Source organism: Stegostoma tigrinum, chromosome 27 (assembly GCF_030684315.1).
Source record: "Stegostoma tigrinum isolate sSteTig4 chromosome 27, sSteTig4.hap1, whole genome shotgun sequence".
Classification (NCBI taxonomy): Eukaryota; Metazoa; Chordata; class Chondrichthyes; order Orectolobiformes; family Stegostomatidae; genus Stegostoma; species Stegostoma tigrinum.
In genome coordinates this window covers 27,038,883-27,066,706 of record NC_081380.1, presented here as the reverse complement: position 1 = coordinate 27,066,706, position 27,824 = coordinate 27,038,883, and the positions used below count along the sequence as shown (strand labels likewise).

General features: G+C 40.6%; 2 protein-coding genes across 5 annotated transcripts in view; one reads left to right on the top strand and one right to left on the bottom strand.

The window, feature by feature from the left end:
- The window catches only part of LOC125464608 (ras-related protein Rab-34-like), a 46,892-nt gene extending 44,575 nt beyond the window's left edge, over positions 1 to 2,317 (top strand). For all 3 annotated transcript variants that reach the window (XM_048557205.1, XM_048557208.1, XM_048557206.1), the window contains one exon: positions 1,389 to 2,317. In XM_048557205.1, coding sequence (XP_048413162.1) covers positions 1,389 to 1,456 — 68 coding nt within the window. In that variant the 3' untranslated portion in view covers positions 1,457 to 2,317. The remainder of the gene's footprint in view (positions 1 to 1,388) is intronic.
- A 5,484-nt stretch (positions 2,318 to 7,801) lies between these two features.
- Positions 7,802 to 24,849, bottom strand: zgc:174895 (uncharacterized protein LOC100126024 homolog). 2 transcript variants are annotated; one of them, XM_048556849.2, is made up of 6 exons: positions 24,714 to 24,849; positions 21,624 to 21,747; positions 17,779 to 17,872; positions 11,611 to 11,757; positions 9,590 to 9,685; positions 7,802 to 7,981 (listed from the first exon to the last, which is right to left on the bottom strand). In XM_048556849.2, exons 2-6 carry the CDS (start codon positions 21,744 to 21,746, stop codon positions 7,809 to 7,811), a joined length of 633 nt encoding a protein of 210 aa, XP_048412806.1. In that variant the 5' UTR covers position 21,747; positions 24,714 to 24,849; the 3' UTR covers positions 7,802 to 7,808. The 2 variants fall into 2 exon arrangements, with proteins under 2 accessions (XP_048412806.1, XP_048412807.1); XM_048556850.1 differs by lacking the exon at positions 24,714 to 24,849 and adding an exon at positions 22,230 to 22,301.
- Between the last annotated feature and the right edge of the window lie 2,975 nt (positions 24,850 to 27,824).

Genomic DNA, 27,824 nt, shown 5'->3' with positions numbered 1-27,824 from the left:
GTGTGTGTGTGTGTGTTTGTGCGCGCACGTCTGTATGTGTCTGTGCATGTGTGTGTGTGTGTGTGTGCGCGTGCGTGCGTGTGTGTCTGTGTGTGTGTATCTGTCACCAGGGTTAGCAAGTGATGTATTTGCTCTCCCTGTCTTTTATTGTCTTCCTTACAGTCTTGATCTTTGTCGGCCCCTTTAAACTGGAGGCGGTTTAATCGCCCTTCATGGAGAATGTCTTTGTCAAATGGGCAATTGCTTCGCTGTAGTACTTGAGTCTCCGAACAGTCAGCTCCTTCCTCGCAGTGTCTTGATTCATTTGGATATTGGTTGTCTCTTCTCAATGGTAACTTCCATGAAGTTGAATGCACCAGACCTGTGATCAGCTGATTCTTATTCTCGACCTGCCTGTAGATTTGTGCTGAAGCATGTAAATGTTTTACTTCAACTTGTTGATTGGTTTTCACTCCTTTAGTCATCAGCAGCAGTTGCATTACTTGTTCAACCAAGCATGTTCACTTCCTCAATTCTGCTGTTCAGAGTTCGCTTTATCACACAATCTCTGTCCCAGTGATTAAAAACTCTTACTGGAATAATAAAGAAGTCATGTTCTGCTTGAAGTTGCCTCTTCTGAATCACTTCAGCTTCTAATGTCAGTTTGGAATCTGTCACAGCCACTTGCTCACCAAGCTGTGTTACACTCGAAGTTGCATCTTCACCAATTGGCATTGGTAGTGTATGCTTTCATTGGGTATCTCATTGCTCTTTTAGTAGTAGTAATTGGGGCTCTGCATATAAAGATTACAAGTGATATCCGAGCTGGAGCAAATCAGGACAGTATCCAACTTAGCAGCCAAATTGCCAGGGTAAGTGTGCTGTCAATTGACATAAGAGCATTTCCATGCCTGGTGACGTTGCTTAAAATAGACATTGTTGTCATTGGATAAGATTCCCTATGGTGTGGAACCTGGCCCTTTGGCCCAACAAGTCCACACTGCCCATTGAAGCATCCAATCCAGACCATCCCCCTATAACCCACACACCCCTGAACACTATGGGCAATTTTGCATGGCTGATCCACCTAGCCTGCACATCTTTGGACTGTGGGAGGAATCTGGAGCACCTGGAGGAAACCCATGCAGACACGGGGAGAATGTGCAAACTCCACACAGACAGTCGCCCGAGGCTGGAATCAAACCTGGGTCCCTGGTCCTGTGAAGCTGCAGTGCTAACCACTGAGCCACCGTGCCGCCCCATTAGTTGAATAGAGAAAATTGAATCGAGGTACAGAAAAGAGCAGGTTGTAAAGTTGTTCATTCTGAATTTGTTTTTGTTGTAATGTATTATCAGCCAGAATGTACAAACTTATGAGTTTACCTTTTTAATACTTTGTTTCTCCACAGGCATCAACAACAACGACACAAACCTGTTTAAAAATGCAAAGAAATCCAAGCCTAATTGCTGTCAATGACAGGGAGCCGCACTGCCATTCTAACAGGTTACATGTTGCACTGCGTTCATTTTTAACCAAAGTTTTCTCACATCAACAAAATGTCACTAGCAACTTACGATTGCCTTTATAATGCATATCAATGTTAGGAGATTAAAGAGAAATGTCATTCAGGTGATATGCCCAGCAAGGAACCCTGTCCCTTTGCAAATACTGCTGTCAAGCCTTTCCCATGTATTTCATCCTGCAACATGTCATAGTCATCAATGGAAAAAGGTAACATTCCCATGAACTGAAGCTCACTTTAATGTCAATTGGGTTGAACCTCTGTTGTAACCAGGAAGAAAAACGTTGTTGAAGATTTTGTGCCTCACACTGCTGACTTTGGACAAAAATAAAGAGCAAACATCTGAGATGGAAACTAGAACAAGGTACCCACCAAAATTCCTCTTGGGGGTTTTCCTGGTTTTATATATGGTGCATAACAAGATGTGGAAAACTGGGCATTGAGTCTCACATATTCTTAAATTAGTTCATTCAATTGATAATCATTTACAATATTATAAAGAAAAGTGGATGTTCTCTCTTAAAGGCTGATTTTTCTGCATTTGTTTCAACTAAGTGATCCCTAGCCCCAGGTGCAGGACCAGGAAAGTACCGTATTTGACAGTACAAGAAGACTCTGCAAGATTGCACAAAGCAACACCATCAATGATACTGTATTCCCAATTCTATAGCTGAACCAAAGTTTTGTCATGTTTGTATGTACTCAGTGCTGATGTGAGGAACTGCAGAGTTGGAGTGTTTATGTGTTAAGGAGACATTGTTGCCATGTTAGGACAATGTGGAGCTGGAGGAACACAGCAGGTCAGGCAGCATCAGAGGAGCAGAAAAGTTGACATGTCAGGTTTAAACCCTTTGTCAGGACTGTTCATCATAGTTCTGATGAAGGGTGTGAACCTGAACTGTCGACCTTTCTGCTCCCCTGATGTTGCTTGACCTGCTGTGTTCCTCCAGCTCCATACTGTATTGACTCTAACATCCAACATCTGTAATTCTTGCCATCTACCATATTAGGACATAGTTGCATGTACTTGAACACCAGGATCATTAATCCTGCTAGCAATATATGTTAATATACCAATATAATTATTATGCATATAATTTTGAAGTGATTCAACTGCTTCATTATCAACACAAAATGCAAGATATTTCCTTTCTGTGTCCTTCTATCCTTTTATGACACCTAGTTTTATAGATTAAGTCCAAGTTTCACAGTATAAGGGAAAGCATATAGTGACACCACTGTTTGTTGATTTCCCCTGCAGTGGACATAAGGAATATTTTACCTGTGAAAGCAACCAGAAGATACATGCTGTAGTTACACAGGTGGAAACAAATGTTACAGGTCTCTGCCCCTTGATAAAGCCTCAGGAAGTTTGGGACTCTCTCAAAACAGGCAGAGTTGGACTGTAGCCCAGATGCAAGGGCATTCTGACACTTCCAACTTAGTTTCTTGCTCCCACAAAAACCAGATATCTATTTGGAAGGATGCTACAATGAAAAAAGCTTGTTAGTAGTTGATTTTCAATTGAAGAATCAGAGAAGGTTGGTTGTAATCTTTAGCCAAGTCCCAGTCCTTCTCAGGAAATCTAGCCAGGTAGCACTGGAAACTTACTTGTTGATCTTTTAGGCTCTGCAGCAGAATAAGCAGATATGGCCAAATGATTCACTTGCCATGTCCCATCAAATTATGGCTGTTCTGAAACATAAACCAATGCACGTCACTAGATACCTGCTATGTTCATCCACTGCTCAGGAAGAGCTGCCTGAAAATTTGCTGCAATAACAGCAATAGGCCATTGATCTCCTCAAACTAGTAAGACATTCATTTAGATCGTGGCTCCATGACCCACCAATGTTCCTTAATCTTTAATACTGAAACCTAACTAAACCTAAATTCGGTCATAATTTTGTACATCTCAATTAAATTTCCCCCCAGCTTCCTCTTGTTCCGCAGAAAAGAATTCCATTTTTCCCTCGTAGCTAAAATTCTCTGTTCCTAACAACAGGCTTGTCAGTCATCTCGGTTCCTTCTCGTGCGAGTCTGTTTAATGCAATAAGCAGAACTCTGTGCAGTACTCTTCTTCAAAACGTCGACTTTCCTGCTGCTCTGATGCTGCCTGGCCTGCTGCGCCCCACCAGTGCAGAGACTTTGTTATCCCTGACTCCGGCATCTGCAGTTCTTGCTATCTCTGTGCAGCAGTCAGTGTTTTCCAATTAATTCAAGAAGCTTGTTACCATCCTGAACAAAACAGTTTGCCTGATTGGCATCCCATCCACCACCTTAAATACTCACTCCTTCCACTGCTAATGTGCCTTAGCAGCGGTGTGTACTCTCTAGTTTATGGACCATAGGAACCCTTCGAGGCTTATTTGAGAGCAAACCTGTAACCTCTATCACCCACAACAAGTTGATGCATTTGAGCACCACCAACTGAAAGCTCCCCTCCACCCAGACACCATCCTGACTTAGAACTATATCATCATTCCTTTGCATTTGCTGGATCAACATCCTGAAACCCTGTCCCTAACAGCACTGTGATTTTACCTACACCAGTCGGACTGAAGAGGTTCAAGGAAGTGTAGCACTGTCATCTTCTCGAGGACAACCAGGGATGGAAAATAACTGCTATCTTGCCAGTGATACTTGACACTGTCCTTATAGAGTAAAGTGCTCACATAAACCAACCTCCCTTCTCTCACCAGATCTTCTAAAATGGAAAGTGGTATTTGAACAAACAACCTGGTGACTTCCAAGGTGCTGAGTTCAACTAAATTTTAAACTGTCCGTGAAATGTTGCAGTCCAGCAATAGAAGCTGTAGAGACTGCAGTTTTTTTCTTCTGAAAAGGATAAACAGAACAATCCATATTTGTAAATAGGATAAGTGCAATTGGTTGAAAATACTCCAATATAGTATTATTCCTTCCACGCTGGTTATTCAAAGATAATCAAGTATGACATGGTCAAGTGATCTACCGTACTGGCGTTGTAGCTAAATTATGTATCGCAAATTTAAGGAATGGAATTTAATAGAAGCGACAGTGAGCTCATTACAGGCCAGAGAGCTGACGGCAATCTCCCTGCAGCCATTTCAGGGCCCCCACCTCTGCCAGACTCAATTAATATCAGTCAGGAACTTAACTGGTTGGTGACGGAGTCCTTGGTATTTTTGGGGTAATTTCCAATCTCTGTAAGCTGCCTGCCAATTTGAGGCCATCAGCTCTCTATTGTCACTGAAAGTGGTGGTCACAGCCAGTACTACAGTAGGACCCGAGAGCAGGAGCCCTCAATGAAAGATGAAGTGAGATGATCAGGAGGTCTCGGTGAGGAAAGGTTTATGAAGGGTTGGGGGTGCCACTTGAAAGGACAGGCAGGGAACTTCCTACGAGGACAGACGTTGCCATCTGTGAGGCATTCTTTCAGGCAAATAAGTGCAATTACCCCTTTGTTACCCTTCCCCTCCCCAACCCCACCATTCCCAACCAAACTTTTTGAGGAGTTTTCCCTCGACCTTTTCCAGGCCACAGGCCTGGACACCTGTGGCAATGTTCCCTGCCTCCACACCACAACAAAATCCTGCACTCCATCTCCTTGCTGGTAGTGAACAATGTTTCCCTGCTGACAGGGACTAACTGGGCCTCCCTATTGTCAGCATCACTATCATTCTATGTACTGGGGGCAATATAATGTTGTTCAAAGTTCTTCTTGCACATCAAGTTAAGAACTCTGTTCCATTATACATTCCAAATCCTTATTTCTTTGACTTACAACAAAAAGTGATGCCCAAATTGTTAGAGAACTATAACTCATAAAGAATGTTACTTTCATTTCTCTCTTCTTTGGGATTATTGAAGCATGTTTCTTCCTTTTTGTTATGAGTTATTTTGCAATAACCCTGGTTATTTCTTTTTTTATATTTTAACCCCTTTGCATTATGTGACTGCTGCAATGATCTTTTCCCAAATAGCCAAGTTTTTGTGGCTTTCTAACCAGCAGCCCTCACCCAACCAAATTGCTTGCCTGGATAAAAACCATTTGTTGGATCTTACATTATTTGGAATGCCTTGAGGAAGTGAAAAAAATAGGCTCTTCTATATGACTTCTGGATAAATCTGAGGAATAGCAAACTTTCTTTGATAATATGTTGTGAAAAAAATTTAAAAGAAATTTCATGGTCCTAAACTTCCTTGATTTATAATATAAGTTTATCCAATGTATGTTTTAACTTGAATTCTGAAGAAAATATATCATGTATTTAACCTATCAACCAACAAACAAGACATTCTTACAACTGTATCAGTAGATCTCAGAAATTTACTTGTTGGATATGGACAGATTTTAACTTTGGGGGTCAGGTGAGAATGAAGTCAGGAAACAGCTTCCTTCCTGCAATCTTGTTTTACACACCCACTTGATTTTCCTCCTTATTGACTTCTTTGGATGGGAAAGACAATTAGATGAGTTGTGTGATGGGCAGTTTATCCCAATCTCCCCAGCCTGCCCCTGCCAACAGTTAATATTTACCACATAGTGGGGTCATTCCCCATAATAGCCTCAACAACCTTTCCTTATGATATGCGTGTTTACAACATTGTTGTGGGATAAATTCTTTCTCCAGATTACATATAAATTTAGAGATTAAACATGTGGACAAACCTTTTTTTTTGATTTACACTTTTAAGTCTAGTGCTCGATTGATTGGTCATTTAGGAAGATTAATATATAGGAACGATTAATGGTAAGGATATTAATAAGAAAGCCAACTGATTTTGAATGTGCTGCAGATAGAGAAATGTTGAAGTCATGCTATCTGACATCTGTAATGAATCCATTCAAAATGAGTTAAAGACAATGGGATTTCATGCAAACTTATTGTATTCATCTCTAAAGTGCATTTTAGTGCAGTTTAGATTTGCTTGATATTATGAAGGGAGTAGGGACTTGGGAATTGAATCCAACCAAATGAAAACCCATAGTCATTAATCCACAGTTGAGGTAAACAGAGTGAAGGGGACAATGATTATTTCTGTGATGACCTTACACAGTATTATATGCAAGCCTCTTGATAGGAACCCAGTTATTTCCTTCATCTTTGTGGTTACCAAGATTGATAAATCGTTTCTTCTCTGTGTCTACTCATTTTGGTGATCATAATATTTTAGAAGTCACAGTTTTATGTTCAGATTGTTTGTTTATTTTACTTTACAGTAGAGTGGTACATGTTCCTTCAATAAAAATATGTTCACTGTTTTAAAAGCCATCTCTTCAAGAGTGAAACTACTTTACATCCTGAGGTCTGTATAACATGAGAACTTTGTAACAGGTTGAGAGGCAAATCAAGTAAAATGAGAAAAAAAAAATCTCCATTTCTGACCAGAACGTGCTAAACATTATCCTTCAGCTGCAGGGTTAAGACCGTAAGAAATAGGAACAGGACTAGGCCATTTGGCCATTCAGACCTGCTGTAATATTCAATAAGATCATCACTGATCCGACACTCCTCACATTCATTTCCTTGTCCTTCCCCCAAAGAGAAAATATTACAATGCGTGCATCCCTCATTTCCTCAAACTGAACCAAAATCACTATTGGAGAATGAGACAACACAGTGTGGAGCAGGAGGAACACAGCAGGCCAGGCAGCATCAGGGGTGCAGGAAAGTTTACGTTCCGGGTTGGATGCTGCCTGGCCTGCTGTGTTCCTCCAGCTCCACGCTGTGATGTCTCTGATTCCGACATCTGCAGTTCTTGCTATGTACACAATTGGAGAATGTTTCCTTTGATGAAGGAGACTGATGGTGGGAGTAAGAGTAGGATAAAGAATTAAATGGTTTATGGATCAAAGTTTGAAAACTTCAGGAAGGTATAGTTTATAGGATTAATAAATATACATTAACAGCTAAACTGCACCACCACTTATTTCAGATTATTTTAGATCACATGAAACTGGAATATAAGCATAAAATTCTGGTGGTGTCCGATTTAAGCCTCCCTTATCCTTCTTGTAAAGAGTTGATTCAGGTAAATGGCTGTAGGATCTCTTCTCTCCAGTACAACCAGATACAACCCTGATGTTACAACACCCAGCAGTGCTCTCACTGGCCTCACAGTGGAATCTGCCAACTTCCACTGGAGTTAGCTTTAATTTCCCGTGCTGTTGCCTTAGGTACCAGTCCACCCCCTCACTGTTTGCATGGCATAAAGTTACCAATTGACTCCTGCCTCTCCCTAAAACATTGCATTACGCACTACTATTTCTGATGTGCACAGATCAATTTAAAAAATGAAATCTCAGGCGACAATGATGCTTCACTCAGATTTATTTTGCACAACTGGAATCTTTGTTTCAAAGGCTTTGAAGGTCTCCAGGTATTTATTATTGAATTGTGGCTGCACGTGATCAGGGACACAGGTTGCACATTTATATTTCTCTTTAATTCGCTTGCCTCCTTCACTGTCCTCAATGCAGATTGTCGCAATACCTATACAGGGAAAAGAGAATATTACAATACATAGAAGAGAAAGATTTCAAAAAGAGGATGCAGTTTCACCTATCCCTCCTCAGTCAAAACTTTGTCTCCCACCCAAACATAACACTGGTAAGCTTCCTGCTTTTTGTCCAGACAGGACGTCTATTTAGCAGCACAGTAGCTTGCTAGGCTATTTGAAGCTGAGTATTACAAATTCCAGTTCCCAGTAATATTTCTATGTATCAGATCATACTAATGAGTCAAGCTGGCCAACTAATAGCACTCTGGTCACCTGTGAACCTGCCAGGACCATGGTTTGGAACTTTGAGTTTGTGGTAGTTGGATATTTTCATTCCATCATCAGTCATGGAGTCATGTAGTCTCTGAATGAACTCAACCCCAAATAAAGCTCATACATTCACTTTCCCTTCAAGCAGTGTGATAACTAATTGTTCAGTACTGAGTTTTGTTAATAGTGAGATCCTATAAGCATCCATGATTGGACAATTACTGTTCATTTCAACAAGTTGGTTGAAAAATGTGGGAGACCATTTCTTAATTTAATGATTCAATAATGTCTTCCAGATTAAACACATTCTTCACACAGCTCTTTCTTTCGTACTCTTATGCTGTTTCCTCTGTTTCTCTTTTTCCTACTTTATTATCAATCCCTGGCTCCTAAACATTAAGATAAACAAGGAATATGAAGAACTATCAGATTGTATTTGTCATTCTCCCAGAATCCTGGTGTGCCTTTAGGTTGGGTGGATTTCACCTAACACAAATTAAAACCTTTAGTCGACACCTCAACAAAATGAAATCATGATAATTTGGAGTGGTCTTCATCACTGCAAAGGAAGACATCTGACCTCAAAGACAGGAAGTCCCACTCTTGAGAGCTGCCACTCAATCTGATTGGAAGAAGACCACAGTGGGACTACAAAGGTACCCAAGGAAGAAGTGAAGAAATCTCCTGGACTTCGGGACAAATTTGGGGATTTGGGAGGGCACAACTGCAAAATCCCATCAAGATAAGAGCTTCTTTTCTTCGCTCCCAGCCTCAGAACAGACCTGGTGAGGTGTCCGCTCAGCCCAATCTCTCAGCAGCATCTGGCAGTCTCTCAGCCTGGTGAGGTGTCCGCTCAGCCCAATCTCTCAGCAGCATCTGGCAGTCTCTCAGCCTGGCGTGGTGGTGTCTCGGCCCAGTCTCTCAGCAGCGTCTGGCAGCCTCTCAGCCTGGTGTGGTGGTGTCTGGGCCCAGTCTCTCAGCATTGTCTAGTAGTCTCTCAGCCTGGCGTGGTGGTGTCTGGACCCAGTCTCTCAGCCTGGCTTTTCCAGCGACTTCCGTTTTTGTTTTAGAATGGAAAATATATGGATGCAATGTTGCCTTGGATGGAATGTTGTTAGGGTGGCTGAAAGAATCATTCTATCTGCTTAACAATGTTAGAACAAAATTGGACATCTTCATGGCTCTGGGGAAGGCGAAGCTTCATATCCCCCTTCAACAAGGGTGAGCCAAATGGCCCTCCCTCACTTCTCTGACAGTGATGTTCATTTTCTGATTGCAACAGCAGAACAGCGCGAACAGAATATAAAAAATTTACTTTTTTACTCCCATACCTGCTATAGTCCCACCTTGTTCTTCAATGAGTGCAATTGCAGCTTCCATTGTGCCTCCAGTCTCAATCCACTGGTCCACCAGCAGGACCCTTAAGCCTAAAATCAGAATTTTCAAAGCATTTTTATTCTTTTGGTCAGGTCTGTATTTTTGCCCCACCCTTGTTTGCGGGTAAGTACTTATCGTTTGCTTGATAATTTTGCACAATAAACTCAGCGGAGATTTGTAAGCCACAAACCTAATTCTACCTTTGTGTACACACCTGCTTTTTGATTTAAATCATCCATCAATTAAAGAAAAAGAACAAAACAGAGAATAGTGTTATAGAACACACTGAAGAAGAAACCTGTCATGATGAACAAGCATTTCTTATTCTGGACAAGACCTATTATCCTCCAATTAAACAGAGGATTATAAGGATAGGCTGCTCTTTTTAGGAGAAGTTAAAGTTTTCCCTCAATGTAAATTGACTTTTGTACAAACCAATGGTCAAAATAACATTTGTGGTAGAAACAGTGTCTATTCAAATCCCGTACTGTTAAGTGAAGAATCATAAAGTGCCCTACAGTGTGGAAGCCAGGCTATTTGCCCCATTGGCTCCTCTCCCCTACCCTAACCCAGCATTTCCTGTGGCCAATCCACCTAACCTGGATATCTTTGGACTGTTGGAGAAAACCAGAGCATCTGAATGAAATCCATACAGGCACAGTAAGGACATGCAAATTCCACATTTACAGTTGCCTGAGGCCTGGAATTGAACCCAGGTCCCTGGTGCAGTGAGGCAGCAGTCTAGCCACCGAGCCGCTGTGTTGACCTAAGAGAAAGGGTAAACATCCAACACTTCATAATCATGGACTTCCACCAGAAAATGAATCACCTAAACTTGCCAAGTTCTGATTTTGCTCAAATTACTCTTGGCAAATTGTTAATATCTGAAAATATTATCTCCACAGAAGCTACGAGGCCTGCTAGCATTTTGTTTTTGTTTTAGGTTTTCAGCATCTACAGTATTTTATTCAAATTGGTTATTAGTCTACATCTTGCTATGTACTATTTATGCTTTCATAATAACAATGGCTGCATTTGAATATAATTTATTTTTGCATTATTCTAAATATTGATGACTAGATGCAATTTCTTCCTAATATGCTGCATTTATCATTTTGAGGTGGTTTGTACTCTTAAATTCCCTGCTAAACAGTAGAGTCTGAACTTCTACAGTACTTATCGTGGACAGACTCATCGCTTTTAATTTGACAACACTGTTGCTTTTCTCTGCATCCTCTTCAGTCTCAGGACATGCTGTTGTACATTTTATATTGAGGCAGCTCATTCTTAAGTGTTTCAGTTTCAAGTACAAATCAGATGTCTGAATTTACTGGTTTCTGATATGTCATTCAGATTTTCCTTCAATTAACTGTAGTTGGTTTACCAACATCTGGTCAAAATCCAGTTTTAAACAGTTACTAATGAAGTTTGTTGTTGTCCAGAATTAATATGAGTTAAAATATGATGTATAATTTGGTGGTAGTTGGACAATGCTTCTGCCTGATTCCAGTTGATCCAACGTATTACCAAGAGAGATCTAAATTACATTACCTATTTAGTGCATTATATCTTGATTATATCTTGACAATGGGAGAAGTTTGAACATCTCTGCAGTGGTTAGTGTGCTGGAACAATAGGGCATTGCATGACCTAATAACCCTGTAAAATTAAGGATCCCACGATGACAAATGTGGGAATTTAAATTAAGTTTAAACATCCGGAGATATAAAAAAGGCTTGATGAAGTTTATCAATTCTTAATTTAAAAACTCAACTGGTTTGTCAATGCCCTTTCGAGAAGAAAATCTGATGTTATTAGTGGAACTGACTCCAATGTCAATCAACTTCCGCATGGTGTGCTCTGAAGTAACAAACAAGCCATTTAGTTCAAGACAACTAGAGATGAGCAGCAAATTCCAGTCTCGTCAGCAACACCCAAGAATAAAAATTAAAATGATATATCTTCAAATACTGACCTTTCCTAACCACATCAGTCCGCATTTCCAACAATTTCTTTTGACCTGTGTAGTTATAGTAATTTTTGCTGATGGTTTCTACACAACTGTGACCTTCTTTCCGAATGGTTAAAAACCCTTTTCCAAGATGGTAGGCTATAGCTGCTCCTAAAAATCACAGAAGAACAGGTTTGGATCTCAGTGGTGTGTTCAGTAAAATCTTAACTTAATTATTCTGTCCTCACTCTTCCTCTGTTGAAGGCATGAACTTCCAGGTAGTCACATTCCTAACAGATGGCTATTTTCCGTGCGATGATGAGAATAATTTCTTGCATCAAGTTGGTAATCACCCTCACTCCTGTCAGTCTCTATTTTTATTCCTCAAGTCACAGAACAGCTACGATAAGATTGATCACCTATTCATGAGGTGATTTGGCATTGGGAGATGCTGAAGAGGAAAATAACCTAAGGAAAAGATAAATGCTTGACCATTTTGCATTGTCAACATAATTCCATTGGTCAATATAGTATAGCTCTATATTTAAGTAATGCCCCCCCCCCCACCATGGTCAACAGTACTTTTACAAATAAGCTAGTGCAGTAAATCATATTGCAATTACAATCAGTTGTAATTTAGGAACTTCAGATTGTATTCTACATGGTCCTGCAGATTTAACTTTGGTTTTTCCACAGTTTCCCAAAATATCTATTTTGTTTGAATTGGTGTTCTCCTCCAAATTCAAATGTGGTTCCAAGAGTCCAGAATTTATTGGAAGATTACTAGCAATCGGCCTGGAATGAGCAGTATTAATTTTCATGATTAGCTTATTGGGGGTTAAGCCCTCTTCAGATGCCCAGAGACAAGTAGACCTGACAATGATGGATTGTCTTTGTTTCTAATGTAGGAGGCCTATTATTTCTTGGGGTGGGAAAGGGGAGAAAGGTCGCATTTCATGCTTGCCCACTTCATAGGGTAGCTGATCATATAATTTATCAGTTACCTCCATTTTTATCTAATATAATTAATCTACATTTGTGAAATGCAATTTGCACAGATTAAATTTAGTAGCAGGAAATCTGATCATTGTGGATTTATTTGGATAGCCAGGGAAAGATCGCTCCTGTTTAGAAAGATTACTTTCCCTTTTAGAAAGTTCTCAGATGGTATGGTAATGGACGTGCTAATGATCGACGTAGTAATGATAATGGGCAAACATTTACTCTTTCTACTTAGATTATTTTGTCTTTTAGTATTTCATTGTGCCAATCATTGTGAACATGACCTCGGGACAGTTTTGGGGAAGGGCTTGGATCTCGTGGAGCAATAAAATGCCTTTCGGGTGATGTGCTCAAAAAGTACATTAACTAATTAGAGCTGTGAAGTTTTTTGGGACTGCTGAAAACAACTGTCAAAAGTATAAATACAAACAATACAAAGGGTATTGTCAAGCTGTTGAGGCATTCAAAACTCCTGGCTTTTACAATGTGGAATCAAAACTGCTTGGAATGATATAAAACCATGTTTATTATTTCATTACATCATCAGCTTCAAGGCTACTTTTTCTAGATTAGTGCTGCATGAGTGATTTTATAAATCTTCCATGATCATAGTAGGGTGCTTGCCATTTCACTGTTTTATTGATAACTCTAAGTTATTAAAGTGTCAATGGGGACAGTGAATTCCAGTGTCTGCTTGTATAAGGGATTATGTACTTGAATTAATGGATTTGTTGCTACTGGTGATTATGTAGTTAAAATGTAATGAATCCATTTTTATATATGAGTTGTTTTAAAAGACATTGCAACAGAAACATTGAACTTTACCTCAGGGTAGATCCCAAGGTCTGCCAAAGTATACACTGGATCAGTTGGCAAGGTAAGATGTAAGAGCAAAGGATATTGAATGGGAGCAAGGATTGGCAAGAGTTGGCACTAGGTTGGCATAGGGGCTATAACAAGCCCTGGAGAGTGGGTGGAGGGACACAGTTTGATCTGATACACAGAGTCAGACTCATACAGTATGGAAAGGAGAGTTTAAGGGGTTATGGGAAATTGGCGAAGTGGCATTTGCAGGCACACGATCTAAAAATGGTGTGGGGTGAGTAGAGGGGCATAGGTTGGCATAAGGGCTGCAATGGGCCATCATGAGTGGGCAGACGGACATTGTTTGGTGTGGAGTGTTTATAAGATTATGGGTAGGAATGAAGTGTGAGGTGGCATAAGTTGGCAAGGATGGGGCACAGCAACTGTGGTGGGGAGGGAGCATGAGAAAGGGTTGTGGACTGGGAAGTAGTTTTACACATTATCATTTTTTTTTATAACTTCAACATGGTGCCAGAGCATCGTCCATCCAGCCTGTCTCCTCACCTGGATCGACTCCTAGAAAAATGAACTACCACAGCTTTCACCTTCCAGGGCGCTTTCTCCCAGGTCGAGTTTGCAGAACTGGGAGATGTACTGACTCTGCAGGTCCAGGCTGTGGTTTTCATTTTAGACCAAAGAATAAAATTGTTGATACTGAAGGGTTGATCTCACCAAAATGTATTTCAGGTTAGAGCACTGAGTGACAAGAGCATAAGCCCAATAACTTTAAAGGTCCATCTTACCTCCTTTTTCTCATGTTGCAAACTTTCATAATGGGATTAAAGTCTTAGCAACTCTCTCTTTTTAGGACAAGGTATAGTATTAACAGTGAGATAAATTTCTGCAGGTCAGGAACAAAGATTCATTAAGGTAGATGCTTTCCCCAGATTGGATTTCAGATCTTATCCCCGAAGAAGTTGACAACTGTATGTTTGAAATGTAGTTGTCTCCTTGCAAGTAAATGACTTACAATAATTTGAAATTAATTATTTGTGAAAATTGTGTTATTTGAAAGAGGAAGCACTGATATTCTTTAGAAATTCTATGAGCCTATGATGGTGGTGAGATTACTGGACCCTAATACTTTAAACATACACTGCTTGTGATAAACAGATCATTGGACTGAATGGAACGCCACTCACAGGCAACACTCCTGTGGTAGAACTGTATCTGTTCATAGCAGACAATGTTTAGCATTTAATTGAAACCTGACTCCAACATGCTTAAATAGATTTTGTGATAATGTATTTAATTTGGAAGAAACGGCAAGTTTGAAAAACTAAGCTTGTGCTAAAAGACTAAATCCTCAAAGAATTTTAATATGTTTCCATCAACCAAATGCAGCAACTTTGTTTTAACAGCATGATGCAAATCTTTTTAAACTAACTTCTTTCAAAGAAGGAAAAACAATCAGGATTAAGCTACAGGAATGAGGACAAACCTTATTCAATGAAATATTTAACATATCCTTTCAGAAATGCTCCATGTAAGAAGGAATGGCATTTAATTTAACCTCATCATGGGTAATGGTAACATGGAGGATTAAGAGTTCACTGAAGTCAATGGATGTTGCATCTGCTTGTACCTACTGATCAGCAGTTAGTGAATTAGACATAATAATAGATGTAGAAATCTTATAATCTTTGGACAATTGAGGATGAAATCTTAAGCCAACAACGTGTTCAGCGCACCACCAGGTAGAAAGCAGGCTCCAAGCAAGCCTAACCTGAGGGTTTGCATTAGGCATATTAAGTTAGAGCAAGCTCCAATCGTATAAACCTTTCTACCTCTCTATCATTCTGTCTTCCTTTAAGATCCTCATTAAAGTGTATTTCTTCAACCAAGTTGTGGATCACCTATCCTAATATCTCTTTGGGGTGGATTATTTTTGGGGTGCGTGGGAGTGGGTGGTGATCAGGGAACCAATTGCTTGATCCTGTATTAGATTGTAAAAAGGCCACCCATACTGTGGCTTTAACAGGTACAGAGTACTTGATCTCTTAGTGGAAAGAAGCACTACCTTCAAGAGTCACCAGCCAATCTGAATTGCCAGCAGTTCCTGCAGTCCAAGCACCAGAGCTTTGTAATCTTCAAGCATCTCCACAAAGATTGATGGCAACTGGATAAAGCTGCATTCTGGGCTTTTCAGACAGGGTGAAATCAGGCAGCCTACGGTGACAGGATCGGGGAGGTACAGGGTGTGACAGACAGTTGGGAGGAGGGTCTTGGAGGCCTGTGGGTGGAGTAGTCACAAAGAAAGGGAAGTATTATCTTAGGGAAGGTACACCATAATGTGCAGAGGGCCTCCCCTGTAAGGATGCACCCCTCTTCTTTCCTGCCTAGGAACAATGGACTTTCTCTTCATATCCGCCTTCCACTTCTGGGCACATTATAGGCGTGCAAGTGGATTGAAACCTTTAACTGCTGCTTAATTAGACAGTTGAGGGCTTCCATAAGCCCAATGCTGTGGAGGCTAATCCCCATCACCAAAAACACATTGATGAAGAGGCTGTAAAACCAAACCCCTCATAAGGATATGTGTTAATATTTCTCTCATAGCACTACTGTGAAGTATCTTGGGTCATTTTCCTTTGATAAAGTTACTGGATAACTGCAAGTTGTTGTTGTTTACTGAAAGCCAACAAACTATTACACTGTGGAGGTTATGGCAACTTAATAGTTGTGCTGCAGGAATAGCCTGATATTCAAATGGCACATTGTGACATTCACTTCTAGAGATCTACAGGCTTAAGGCTAACATCAGGAGAAATGATCATTTAAGGTAACAAAATTAAAGAGGAAAATTGCTGGAAACACTCAAGTAGAGATGGAAACAGTAAACATTTCAGGCCAACTACCATTTGTTAGAACTGCGTGATAATGAACATTGAGTCTGCTTTGCCATCCGATGAAATTATGGCTGATTTAATAACCTCCAACTCCACTTTCCTGACCTTTATCCATAGTCTTGATTCACTTACTGATTAAATATCTGTATATTTCAGTGTTGAATATACATAACAACCACAGCTTTTGGTGGAAAAGTATTTCATAGATTCACTACCCTCTGATGGAAGAAATTCCTCCTCAACTTTCTCTGAAATGTCTGACACCTTATACTGAGATTATGCCCTCTGGTCCAAGAATTTCACAGAATGCAAATTAACCTTTCCATATCTACCATGTCAAGCTCCTTAAGAATCTTGTATGGTTCAATAAAAACATAAGAAAGAGAAGGAGGAGTAGGCCATTCAGCCCATTGGCCCACTTCACCACCCAATATAATCATGGCTGATCTCTTCTCAGCCTCAACTCCACTTTCCTGCCCACTCTCATAGCCCTTTAACCATTCGACACTCTTAAACTAAATGTGTAAAAATTCCTGTGTGCCTTACCCTCTCCAAGTTTTCTTTTCACCCTGTGATCTGTATGTCCTTGCTTACTATGATTTGTCTGACTGTTTGCAAACAAAGCTTTGCACTGTATTCAGGTACATAGGTCAAATATGAAATTATGGCTGACAATAGATCAAATCAATCAATCAATCAGGGAAAACAAAAATGTTTCTCTGTGTCTACTCTGTCAATCCCCTTTGACATCTTATTTCAATTAGATCTCCTCTCTTTGACCTCACGTCACCACTCATTCCACTGTATTCCAAGAGTACAGGCCCAAACCGCTCAACCGTTCCTCATAAGACAGTCCTTCCTTATCTGGTATCAGCTTAGGAAGCCTTCTCTGAACTGTCTGCAATGCCAGGATATCATTCATGAGATAAGGGGCCCAAATCTGTTCACAGAATTCCAGCTGTTGTCTGACTGGCCTTACTGCCTTTAGGACAATTGTGCATGAATGAACGGTGTGCAACTTTCACTTGTTCCTCCAAGAAACGTTAAAGAAGTGTAAACTTACTGTCTTTCTAAGTGCCAAGTCTACTATTGAATAAAACTATTCTAGGCTAGTCAGTCTGAACATTCTGTCACTGGGTGCTAAGGCTGTCTCTCACAGTGAGAGATTAGCCTTTAAACTGACAAACACTAGGACTCCCAATTGGGTTTACCTTTGAAGTTGAGGGCAAACACTGAAACCTAGTGTGATGATTTATTACTGAATGAAATAAGCTTTGTTGAACACCATAATATTTCAAGTCAATTACATCCTAGGAATTTAACCTTGTTTCAAAGCTACAAAAATTGGGATAACTAAGATGAACAATGTGTCAGCCAAAAAACGTTATGGCAAAATGCTGAATTTAACTTTACACCACACTCTAAAATAAATTCTTTTGGTCATTAAACTGTTAAGATTTCCGCATTACATAGTTACCTAGAACAAAGCCCATGGCATCAATCCCAGCTACGATGTCTATGGCATCATTCTGGAAAGGCTGGACCAAGTCTTCTACACAGTCTTTGAGAGACTTGAAAATAAATAAAAGACACATTAAACCGCCATAATGGATTAAACCAACATTACCTCAAAATTGATCTGAATGTGGAAGGTTTTATTAATCTAAGCTTGACTTCTCATATTCTTCATTGTACTAACTCTGCTGTAGATAGAAACACAGGAGCAATAATTCGCCCATTGACACTGTTCTTCTGCTCAATGGGATTGTGGCCAATCCGAATACCAAAAGGAGATTAGAGTCTAACTGGTGATCAAGAGCTTGGAGTTTCCATTGAAAGCAATAACTCGCCCATTCTCAATTCAATAGAAGAGTTATAATCTGGAAAATGGCAGCATTGTTCCTTTTTTTCTGTCAAAGTCTCAGCTGAGGTTTGTGAGAAACAATGTTGACTGGAGGTCATAATGCAAAGTTTCTGAATGGCATTGTGTCTGGTAATAATAGCAGGTAATTTATCTTAAATACATCAGTTGCTAAACTAACCTTGTTTGGAATGTTTATCCTCTGATGTGTCCTCACTGGGGAGAAAGAAAATCAAAATATGATAAAATCTGGCCCTCCATTGCGAACCTTGAAGTCACTCATTCAGAGTGAATTGATGAAGCTAGAAGCTAGTTATTCATTTTCCTTCTTGGCAGCAACTATAATTAAGCTGAGGAGCTAAAGAGAAATGAGGAAGAAATGGAAAGATTTCGTAATCTGACAGAATACATTTTCAAATGATTTGGAAGCCAGTGAGCCCATGTGTAATTTAGACAGCACGAGGTCACCGTCTCAGAAGGTTCCTCAATGCCAGCTGAGTGCCAATGATGTGGGGTAGGGTAATGAGATGACTCTGGGGACATAGCCCACATTAAGGAAGGACTAAGGCTTCCATGTTTTCTATGGTTCCCACTCCCCTGGCCCACAGGTACATTTTTTTAGTATTGAAAATCTATTTCACAGGGTGTCTTCTGGACGGCCAGAGACCTCAGTCAACTTTTTGCAGTAAAGACTCAATGGGCTGAACAGCCTCTTCTGTACAGTACGATTCTACAATTCTAGATCATAACCACTCAGTGTGTGAAGTAAGTTTATTTCTCCCGTCATCATTGCTTCTTTTGCAAAGTCCCTGAAATTTGTGTCCTCTTGTACTTGATCTTTCACCAGAGGGGCAGTGTTTTGCCACCTATTCTGCCCAATCCCCTCATAGATTTGAATACCTTTATCAAATCTCCTCTCAACCATTTCTTCTCTTAAGATAATAGCCAATCTTCCATGTAATTTATGTTTTCTCTGGAAATATTCTTGTGAATCTTTTCTGCACTGTCTCTAATTTCTTCACATCCTTCCTAAACTGTGGGCCCACCCAGAAGTGGACTTAATATGCCAAACTTAATGAGGCTAAATGAAAGCCATGTGAGTTTAACATTCTTCCTAGCTTCCATACTCCATGCCTCTACTAATAAAGCCTAAGATGATGCTGTTTGCTTTATTAGTCATTCAACCCATCCAGCCACCTTCAATCATTTATGCATGTATATACCCAGGTCCCTCTGTGCTGCACCACCTCAAGATCTTTGCTCCTTATTTAATATTGTTTCTCCATGTTCTTCTTACTAAACTAGATCACTTTACACTTCTCTGCATTAACCTTCATCTGCCACTTGTTCTCTCATTCCGTTAACTTGTCTATATCCTTTTGATATTCCTGTTCTCCTCATGGTTCAACATACTTGCAAGTTTTGTATCTCTAATTTTGGAATTATGCCCTTTACTCCAGAGTTTATGTCATTTCTAAATATCTGAAAGATCATGGACCACAACCCCTGGGGAACTCCACTTCAAACCTTCTACCAGTCTGAAGAAACATCCATTTAACATTTCTCCTGATCCAAGGTGTTAGCAGAGTACAACGTTCCAGCTGGAACTTGTTCCCTCCATCCGTTTATTTATCAGTTTGTTTTTTCCTCTTTGTTTTATCCTTTTCTCTTGACGTTTCTTCTCAGCCTCAGCGCGGACCTGACAAGGAACCTGTGGTGGTGTCCCAGCCTGGTCTCTCACCGCTCGTGGCAGTGTGTTGACCCAGTCTCCTAAATTGGCAAGCGATTGGGTCCTGCTGGGACAAGTTCCAGAGGCACCAGGGAGGTGGCCGATTCAGCAGCAACAATGGCATCGTAGCCGAATGTGGGAAAAGTGAGCAGTGAGGGAGGTGCCCCAGTATCTGCAGTGCTGGCATTGAGAACAGACAGCTGAGGTCTCCCAGAGCAGGAAATAAGTGAATAACTCATCAAAGACGGGTGAGCTTTCAATTTACTTCCTTTATTTTCTGGTTTAAATTAAGAAAGACTTTAATGTTAACTATAACCTTACTTCTTTGTGTTTCTACTCATTCTATGAGGGTAATGCTTAACTTTTTAAGTGTGTTTTGTTTATTTCTTTTTACCTTAGTTTCTTGTTCCTAGGTACTTTTGTACCCAGGGTGGTGCTATGTGTGGCAACATTGTACACTATTCACTGTACTCCTGTACTTCTGTACTTGAGTACCCGAGATGATAAAGTCTAAATCTAAAATCTTTGTTCGCCGTTGGGCTAATTTTGTGTGTTGCTACAGTCCATGAGATACAATTTTGCTCTGAAGCATTTCATGTGGTGCTTCTGGTAGTCCACGTACAGTAGATCAGTAGCATTACCAGTTTCAAAGCTCTCTGTTAACTTATCAGAATGTCCAACACAAACATAATTAGCACTTAACAAATCTTTGCTGGCTCGCTTTAATTAACACGCATTTTCCCTAGTGACTATGGTGTTTTGCTTTCCGTCCCAAATGATTGTTTATAAAAGCTTGCCACCCCCAGAGATGTAATTGACTTGCCTTAGTGGCAGGACTTGTCTTTACACCTATTTTAGAACAACTGTGGAACATCTGCAATTCTCCACTGCTCAGACGCCATATCCAAGTCTAGGGAAGACTAGAAAGTTGTGGCTAATTCATCTGTAATTTGCACTCTCACTTCCCTCAACATCCTTGGATGCCTCACACTTGGTTTTGTGCCTTATTAACTTGAAGTATGGATAGTCTATTCAATACCCACTCCTTATCAATTTTCTTTTTGTTCTCTGAATGCAGCTCATTGTTTAGCTAATGTTTTGCCTGAAATCTATAATTCCAACTGATCTGAGCCAATTTTCTTCTCATCCACCAAAGCTAGTTATCCACCAGTTAATTATTTTCTTATTTGGTCAGTTATTTGTCTTTTGTCCATAACCAATCTTCACTGTAACATATAATGATCGCTGTCTGATACACGTGTTCCCCTACTGGCATTTGTTCCACTTGGCACACCTTGTTCCCAAAAACCAGGCCCAAGAGTGCCCCCCTTCTCATTGGTCAAGAAGTTAGCTTATGGGTGCTCTGGTCTGGTTGAGGAGACATAGCTGCTTCCCCTCCCTGCGCAGACTTCTGATCAAAATGTGAGGTGACTCAGGCCAATTCTGGATTAGAATCTTCCTCTGTGCCCATTATACTGGCTTCAACCTGAATATTTTAAACAAACAGTGGCATGCCTTCAAACACTAACAGTTTTAGAAATCAAAATAATAGTGTTTTGAAAATAGGTGAGGATGTGTTGTTTTTTCTATGTATTTGATTTGTGTTGGCCTTTCTAGGAACGTGTAAAATGTCCACTGAGCTGCAGTTGCGTTAATACTTTATGATACAAGCAATGTTACCCAATGTCAGAACCATTACATTTAAATGATTGTTTATTATTAAGTCTTCTACCTGTTGGTTACAGTAGATTCTGGATGGATCAAGCCAGGCATACTGTGGGCCCTTCACATTGGGTGCCATGAGAGCTAAATACCAACTTTTTCCACGCTCTGCAGGTATGTTCAATACATCCATGCTAGGGAAAGAAAAGACAGTTGATCAAAGATAGAGATACGTAGAAATTGCAGCACAAAAACAGATCAATTTATTCAACTTGTACATTCCAGTGTTATGCTCCAGTTAAACATCTTCACACCTTCCTTCAATGTACCCAACAGACATATCCTTTCATTCCTATAAAATAAATGTTGTTTTAGTTTTGGAAGCTCTTACAGTCTCAACACAAGGTATTTGAGCATTCTCTTCATTCCCTGAAAACAACAGGTTTCCATTCTAATTGTCTGAACTCTTGTCATAATTGTGGTAGGCTCAGGAATACCTTACTCTTCCTCCTTCATGGTTAAAATTGCTGCCCGTGTTTTAAACTTCTTCCCTGTCAAATTCTGGAACAAAATAACCAGTTTCCCATGTCTGTTATATGAAAACTATCTCTGTCTTTTATAATATTACTCACTTGCGAAACCAAACCCAAATATTGAACGAAAGATTGGTTCTTACTTAGGTGAAGATCAATGGTATCTGATCAGCTCGAGGGCCGTGGCAGTGCCTGTGTCAAAAGTTGTAACTTAATCTGGGGTCAGCTGTAAAAATAGTTTAACTCCACCCTGGAAGCCTTAAATAGGTTTCAAGGCTGGTCAAGACTGTCTTGACAAAAAGTGCAAATATACCAATTTTTAAAAAGACTAATGTACTGCTTCTCAACATTAACTTAAGGGAGATAACCTTTTCAGTTCTTGTGTAACAGTTTTGCATTTTTAGGATTTCAAATAAGTGCCAGCCTCATTAATGTTTCTAGACCCACGAGATTGCAAGGCGAATGACTAGTGTTAGTTAGCATGCTGAGAGTTTGTGTGTGTGTGCGTGTGTGTGTATGTGTGTGTGTGTATGTGTGTGTGTGTGTGTGTGTGTGTGCGCGCGCGCGCGCACAGGCGTGTGTGTGTGGTGTTGTTAGGAAGGGTAATCTTTACACTACCACAGCTGCTAGCATGTGGTGTTACTCTGATTACAGTTACTGGCATTAAGTGGCAGCTTAATCTCTGCACACAGTGTATGAAGTAGTTCGCTACTATCAAGCCTCCTTTGTCAATACTATTTCCAAGGCTATGTAGTGGTTACTGGGAGAGTATATACCAACATAGAATATACACTGTTCTAAGTTAACAAGATTTATTGCAACAACTACTTTCTAGTCAGGCATTATACTAGGATCTCAGAGAGCTGATACAAATACATCTACGCCCGCTGAAGGCTAGAGTGGAATTTATTGCCTCCTCTCACACTGTGTGTCACATCAGTAGAATGAGTACAGTTAATATAACATAAACATTAACCCCTTCAGAACCAATACCTTGCACTACACATTGTGCAGAAGGTTCCTGTTATTGGTACGGTGAGAATGACAGCGAGTGAGATGACTAAAGCAGGCAAGGATGTAAAACTCGGATTCTCAACATTATTCAGCCTATGCTAGTACCTATATAAGAGGAGAGAGGGAATTAGTGTGGAGAAGGTGGATAAAAGCTTGTTTGGAAGAAGGAAGAGATAGCATTGCTAGTAATAGGAGAGGAGCACAGCACAGCACATCTGGCTTGCATAAATTCTATGGTGAAAAGCTGAAAATTGCACAACAAGTTGTGAATGACACTGTGAAAGTGCCTGGACAACACCTTTGAACAGCTAATGGGAAAACTCTGGATGTGCATGTATCTTCAGTGTTGGAACTTAGAGATTCCTCCTGTTACACCACAGAAACTGAAGGCAGCTCAGTATATTCATGCCTTCCATGAACTTTCCACTTAGAGTCACAGAGTCGTACAGCATGGAAACAGACCCTTCGGACCAACCATTCCACTCGAATATATTCCCAAAATAAACAAGTTCCACTTTGTTCCATATGCGTCCAAACCTTCCCTATTCATGAACTTATCCAAATGTCTTTTAAATGTTGTAACTGAACTTGCATCCATCACATTTTTTGGCTGTTCATTCCACACGCGAACCACTCTCTGTGTAAAAAAGTTGTCCCTCATGTCCTTTCTTAATCTTTCTGTTTTCACCTTAAAAGTAGGTCCCCTAGTTTTAAAGTCCCCGTTGCCCACCTCACGCTGCCTAGGGGAAAGACCCTTGTCATTCACCTTATCTATATTTTTCTGCCTGTTGTTCGTACTGTACAGGGATGAAAAGAAAGGTTTTTAGAATTTGCCTCCAAAGAGACAGAAAATTTTCTGACTCAAATGCTGGCTTGGGCTGGATTTTGTTTTTTAGATTATTTGGATGGTTGTTTGCCAGAGAACGCAAAACTTACACCAAAGGTCAAATGTTCAGACAATAACTTTGCAGTGCGTTCAAACCAAAAGAAAGTGAGCTTACTTTGCAATCAACAAGGATGCTTAAAATGTTTTAATGCATGTGTATACTGCAATATACAGAAGTTGGATAACAATTTCACTGCAGCATTACCCACAGGAGATCTGGAGCTTGTGTGAACAGGGCAAATAACAACAGTTCTTCAAATTATTGGGTCTTGGACTGACTGCATTTAAAGTATGAAACTGTGCCACGTAAAATAAAGTTTCAGCTCTAGCAAGGTTGATTGATTGCACTTAAGACTTATCATACATTTAGACTTACATTGCAATGGACATCAGCTGACTGTTTTTGTCTTCTTGTTAGTCCTATTGACCTATCAGTTCACATAGACACTTTAACATAAGTAACAGTCTTGCGCAACTAAAACAGCTTGAAAAAACACAATGGCCAAATGTCTGGAAAAAGCTAAAGAAACCATTTCTTTGTGGTTTAGAACTGCGGAACTTAATTTCAAAATGCACACAAACACAATGCAGCCTTTCCCTTTATGGAAAATTAAACAATGCTGGAAAGCAGACTCTGTTATTCTGTTGACAGTGATCTATTTTATCTGATTCTGTATTGCCATATAATACCAGTCTCAAATGAACAAAGAAATTTTTAAATATTTACCTATTTGACTGTTGTTTATTCCTCAGCTAGTGTTTCTCCACTTTGAGAAGACTTTCCCAACGAAGATAAAAATAGCAATTACTTGAGGCTTCTTTTCTCCGAGATTATCAGTTCTCTTTCTCTGGACCTTGTTCATCTCCCCTTATGTACAATTAACCTATGAAGTTACGCCATGGGATCAAAGTACTCTGATAACCAAACTGCTCAGAGTTAATTTTGAAGATTTCAAACTCTCTAGATATGTTAATTTTAAACTCAATGTTACTGATCATTGGCCATCCATGTGAGGGTCTGGAGAAATACCTTGTGAAAAATGTAGAATCGAAATTGCTGTTTGTGCATCTGTAATTCCAATAGATTGGAATTTTAAACAAAGCCGTTCTGAATCTAATACTAACTCAATGCATTTCTTGCAGTTTCTCAGCTATATACTTGAAGATTTCTCTGGCAGAATGACATGACATGGGTGGGCATTGATTTCCTGCCACATTGCAACCAAGTAAAGAGTTGTAGCATCCATTTAAAAATGAGAAATCGCAAGGGGGATTCATTAAAGGTAAAAGTAAAGTTGCTACCATAGGGCAGCTCTCTCATTCTGGTGATGAGTGTGGTTGTCTAACCTGAGAGTCATCAAGCCTCAGGCAAGGGGAGAGGCTGAGGAGAGTCCTTCACGGTAATCTCAGTCTGTGCAGGAATTGAACCCACTGTGTTGGCAGCACTCTGTATGACAAACCAGCCATCCAGCTAACCAAGCTGAGTCATTCGAAAATAGAAAATAGAAACTAACTAGCTATTGGAGAATTGTACTGATTTATGTGTGAGTTTAGCAGGAAAACGCAGCACCACGGGGCACTTTATAGAGAAAACAACGGGGCACTTTATAGAGGAAACAACTGTGTTGTATCTCAGTGGGCAGGTGGCACATAGGGTCCCTCCATGGATTGCTACCTGGATATGGCAGAGAGGATTATGAACTCTGATGATCCCTTGAGCAATGCTCTTTGCTCGTGGCAGGGCCACCAGTGGTGACAGGACTAGGAACAGTTGCCAGTCCAAATGCTGACCAAAACGTCGTCATTAGCTGAACAGGGAAAGGATGATGCTGCATGTCACCAACCGTAAAGGCAGAAGAAGGCTGTAGAGGGAAGGTGGTCCTGGTCATTGTGGTTCGCAATGTCGCTAAAACCAACAGGTCAAGATCGTTTCAACAAGTACAACTCCAAAGGTTCCTGCATTAAATATAGTTACAGTGTAAGCTTCTACCTCCATTTGCCAAATCCTGTGGCAATGGAGAATTAATGATGGGGACAAGGGAGCACTAAATCAAGAATCTGCGCATGGACAACAGTTATATGAAGGTTGTGGCATGTCTTTGGGCAGTAGGATCTGTGATTGTGTCATCGTCTTCTGGGTACCTCTTCAAATGATGGCACCAATCATCAAATGTCTTATATACATAGTCTTGTACAGTGTGAGCTCTGCACTGTGTATCATTGACACTGATAGCAAAAAGCTTTGTTCCAGAAATACTGAGAAGTTAATTGTCAAACCTCCTTAAGAAATCCTGCAGGGAACAAATTCAAAGTTCAACCTCTAAAATAAATAATGTTAAAATATATTAACTTTCAAACTAAAAATCTAACTTTAAGGTAGTCTAATCATAACTTATTTGAACTAGCTGCTTGCTCCAGGATAACTCTTTCTTAGATCAACCTTCAACTATGTCTATGCAAACTGAAAAAAAAAGTTTTGCGAGCTTTGGGTATTTCGCTGAGGAAAACAAAATCAATCCCTGATCCCTCTCCCTAAAAGCAGGATAATGCTCCTCAATGTTTATTTTGTCTGCTCAACCAGCTGTTCCAATGGAAGCAAAATTCCCATTGCCATTCCAGGAAATATCTCTCTCATACGGGTTTTAAAAACAAAGGCATAGCTCAAGAAATACTGACAAGTTAAATGTTGAACCATCTTGTACACATAGCCTGAACTCAAATGCCACTAATTCAAAATTCAAACTTTAAAATAAATGATGTCAAAACATATAAATTGCACACCTTATAACACAATTTTAATGAATGGAACATTGTCGAGATGGCTGAAAAGCATCCTTTTGCCAGGGATAATGGGAACTGCAGATGCTGGAGAATCCAAGATAATAAAATGTGAGGCTGGATCAACACAGCAGGCCCAGCAGCATCTCAGGAGCACAAAAGCTGACGTTTTGGGCCTAGACTCTTCATCAGGGAGGGGGATGGGGGGAGGGTTCTGGAATAAATAGGGAGAGAGGGGGAGGCGGACCGAAGATGGAGAGAAAAGAAGATAGGTGGAGAGGAGAGTATAGGTGGGGAGGTAGGGAGGGGATAGGCCAGTCCAGGGAAGACGGATAGGTCAAGGAGGTGGGATGAGGTTAGTAGGTGGAAGATGGAGGTGCCCCTTGAGGTGGGAGGAAGGGATGGGTGAGAGGAAGAACAGGTAGGGGAGGCAGAGACAGGCTGGACTAGTTTTGGGATGCAGTGGGTGGAGAGGAAGAGCTGGGCTGGTTGTGTGGTGCAGTGGGGGGAGGGGACGAACTGGGCTGGTTTTGGCATGCGTTGGGAGAAGGGGAGATTTTGAAGCTGGTGAAGTCCACGTTGATACCATTGGGCTGCAGGGTTCCCAAGCGGAATATGAGTTGCTGTTCCTGCAACCTTCGGGTGGCATCATTGTGGCACTGCAGGAGGCCCATGATGGACATGTCATTTAAAGAATGGGAGGGGGAGTGGAAATGTTTTGCGACTGGGAGGTGCAGTTGTTTATTGCGAACCGAGCTGAGGTGTTCTGTAAAGTGGTCCCCAAAACACCGGTGGTTTCCCCAATGTAGAGGAAGCCACACCAGGTACAGTGGATACAGTATACCACATTGGCAGATGTGCAGGTGAACCTCTGCTTAATATGGAAAGTCATCTTGGGGCCTTAGATAGGGGTGAGGGAGGAGGTGTGGGGACAAGTGTAGCATTTCCTGCGGTTGCAGGGGAAGGTGCCGGGTGTGGTGGGGTTGGAGGGCAGTGTGGAGCGAACAAGGGAGTCACGGAGAGAGTGGTCTCTCCGGAAAGCAGACAAGGGTGGGGATGG

Coding starts and splice junctions, on each gene's coding strand:
- zgc:174895 (XM_048556849.2), bottom strand. CDS start 21,746: ATGGATGTATTGAACATACCTGCAGAGCGTGGAAAAAGTTGGTATTTA. Junction 17,873..21,623: donor GAATCTACTGTAACCAACAG/GTAGAAGACTTA, acceptor TTTATTTTCAAG/TCTCTCAAAGACTGTGTAGA. Junction 9,686..11,610: donor GACTGATGTGGTTAGGAAAG/GTCAGTATTTGA, acceptor TTCTGATTTTAG/GCTTAAGGGTCCTGCTGGTG.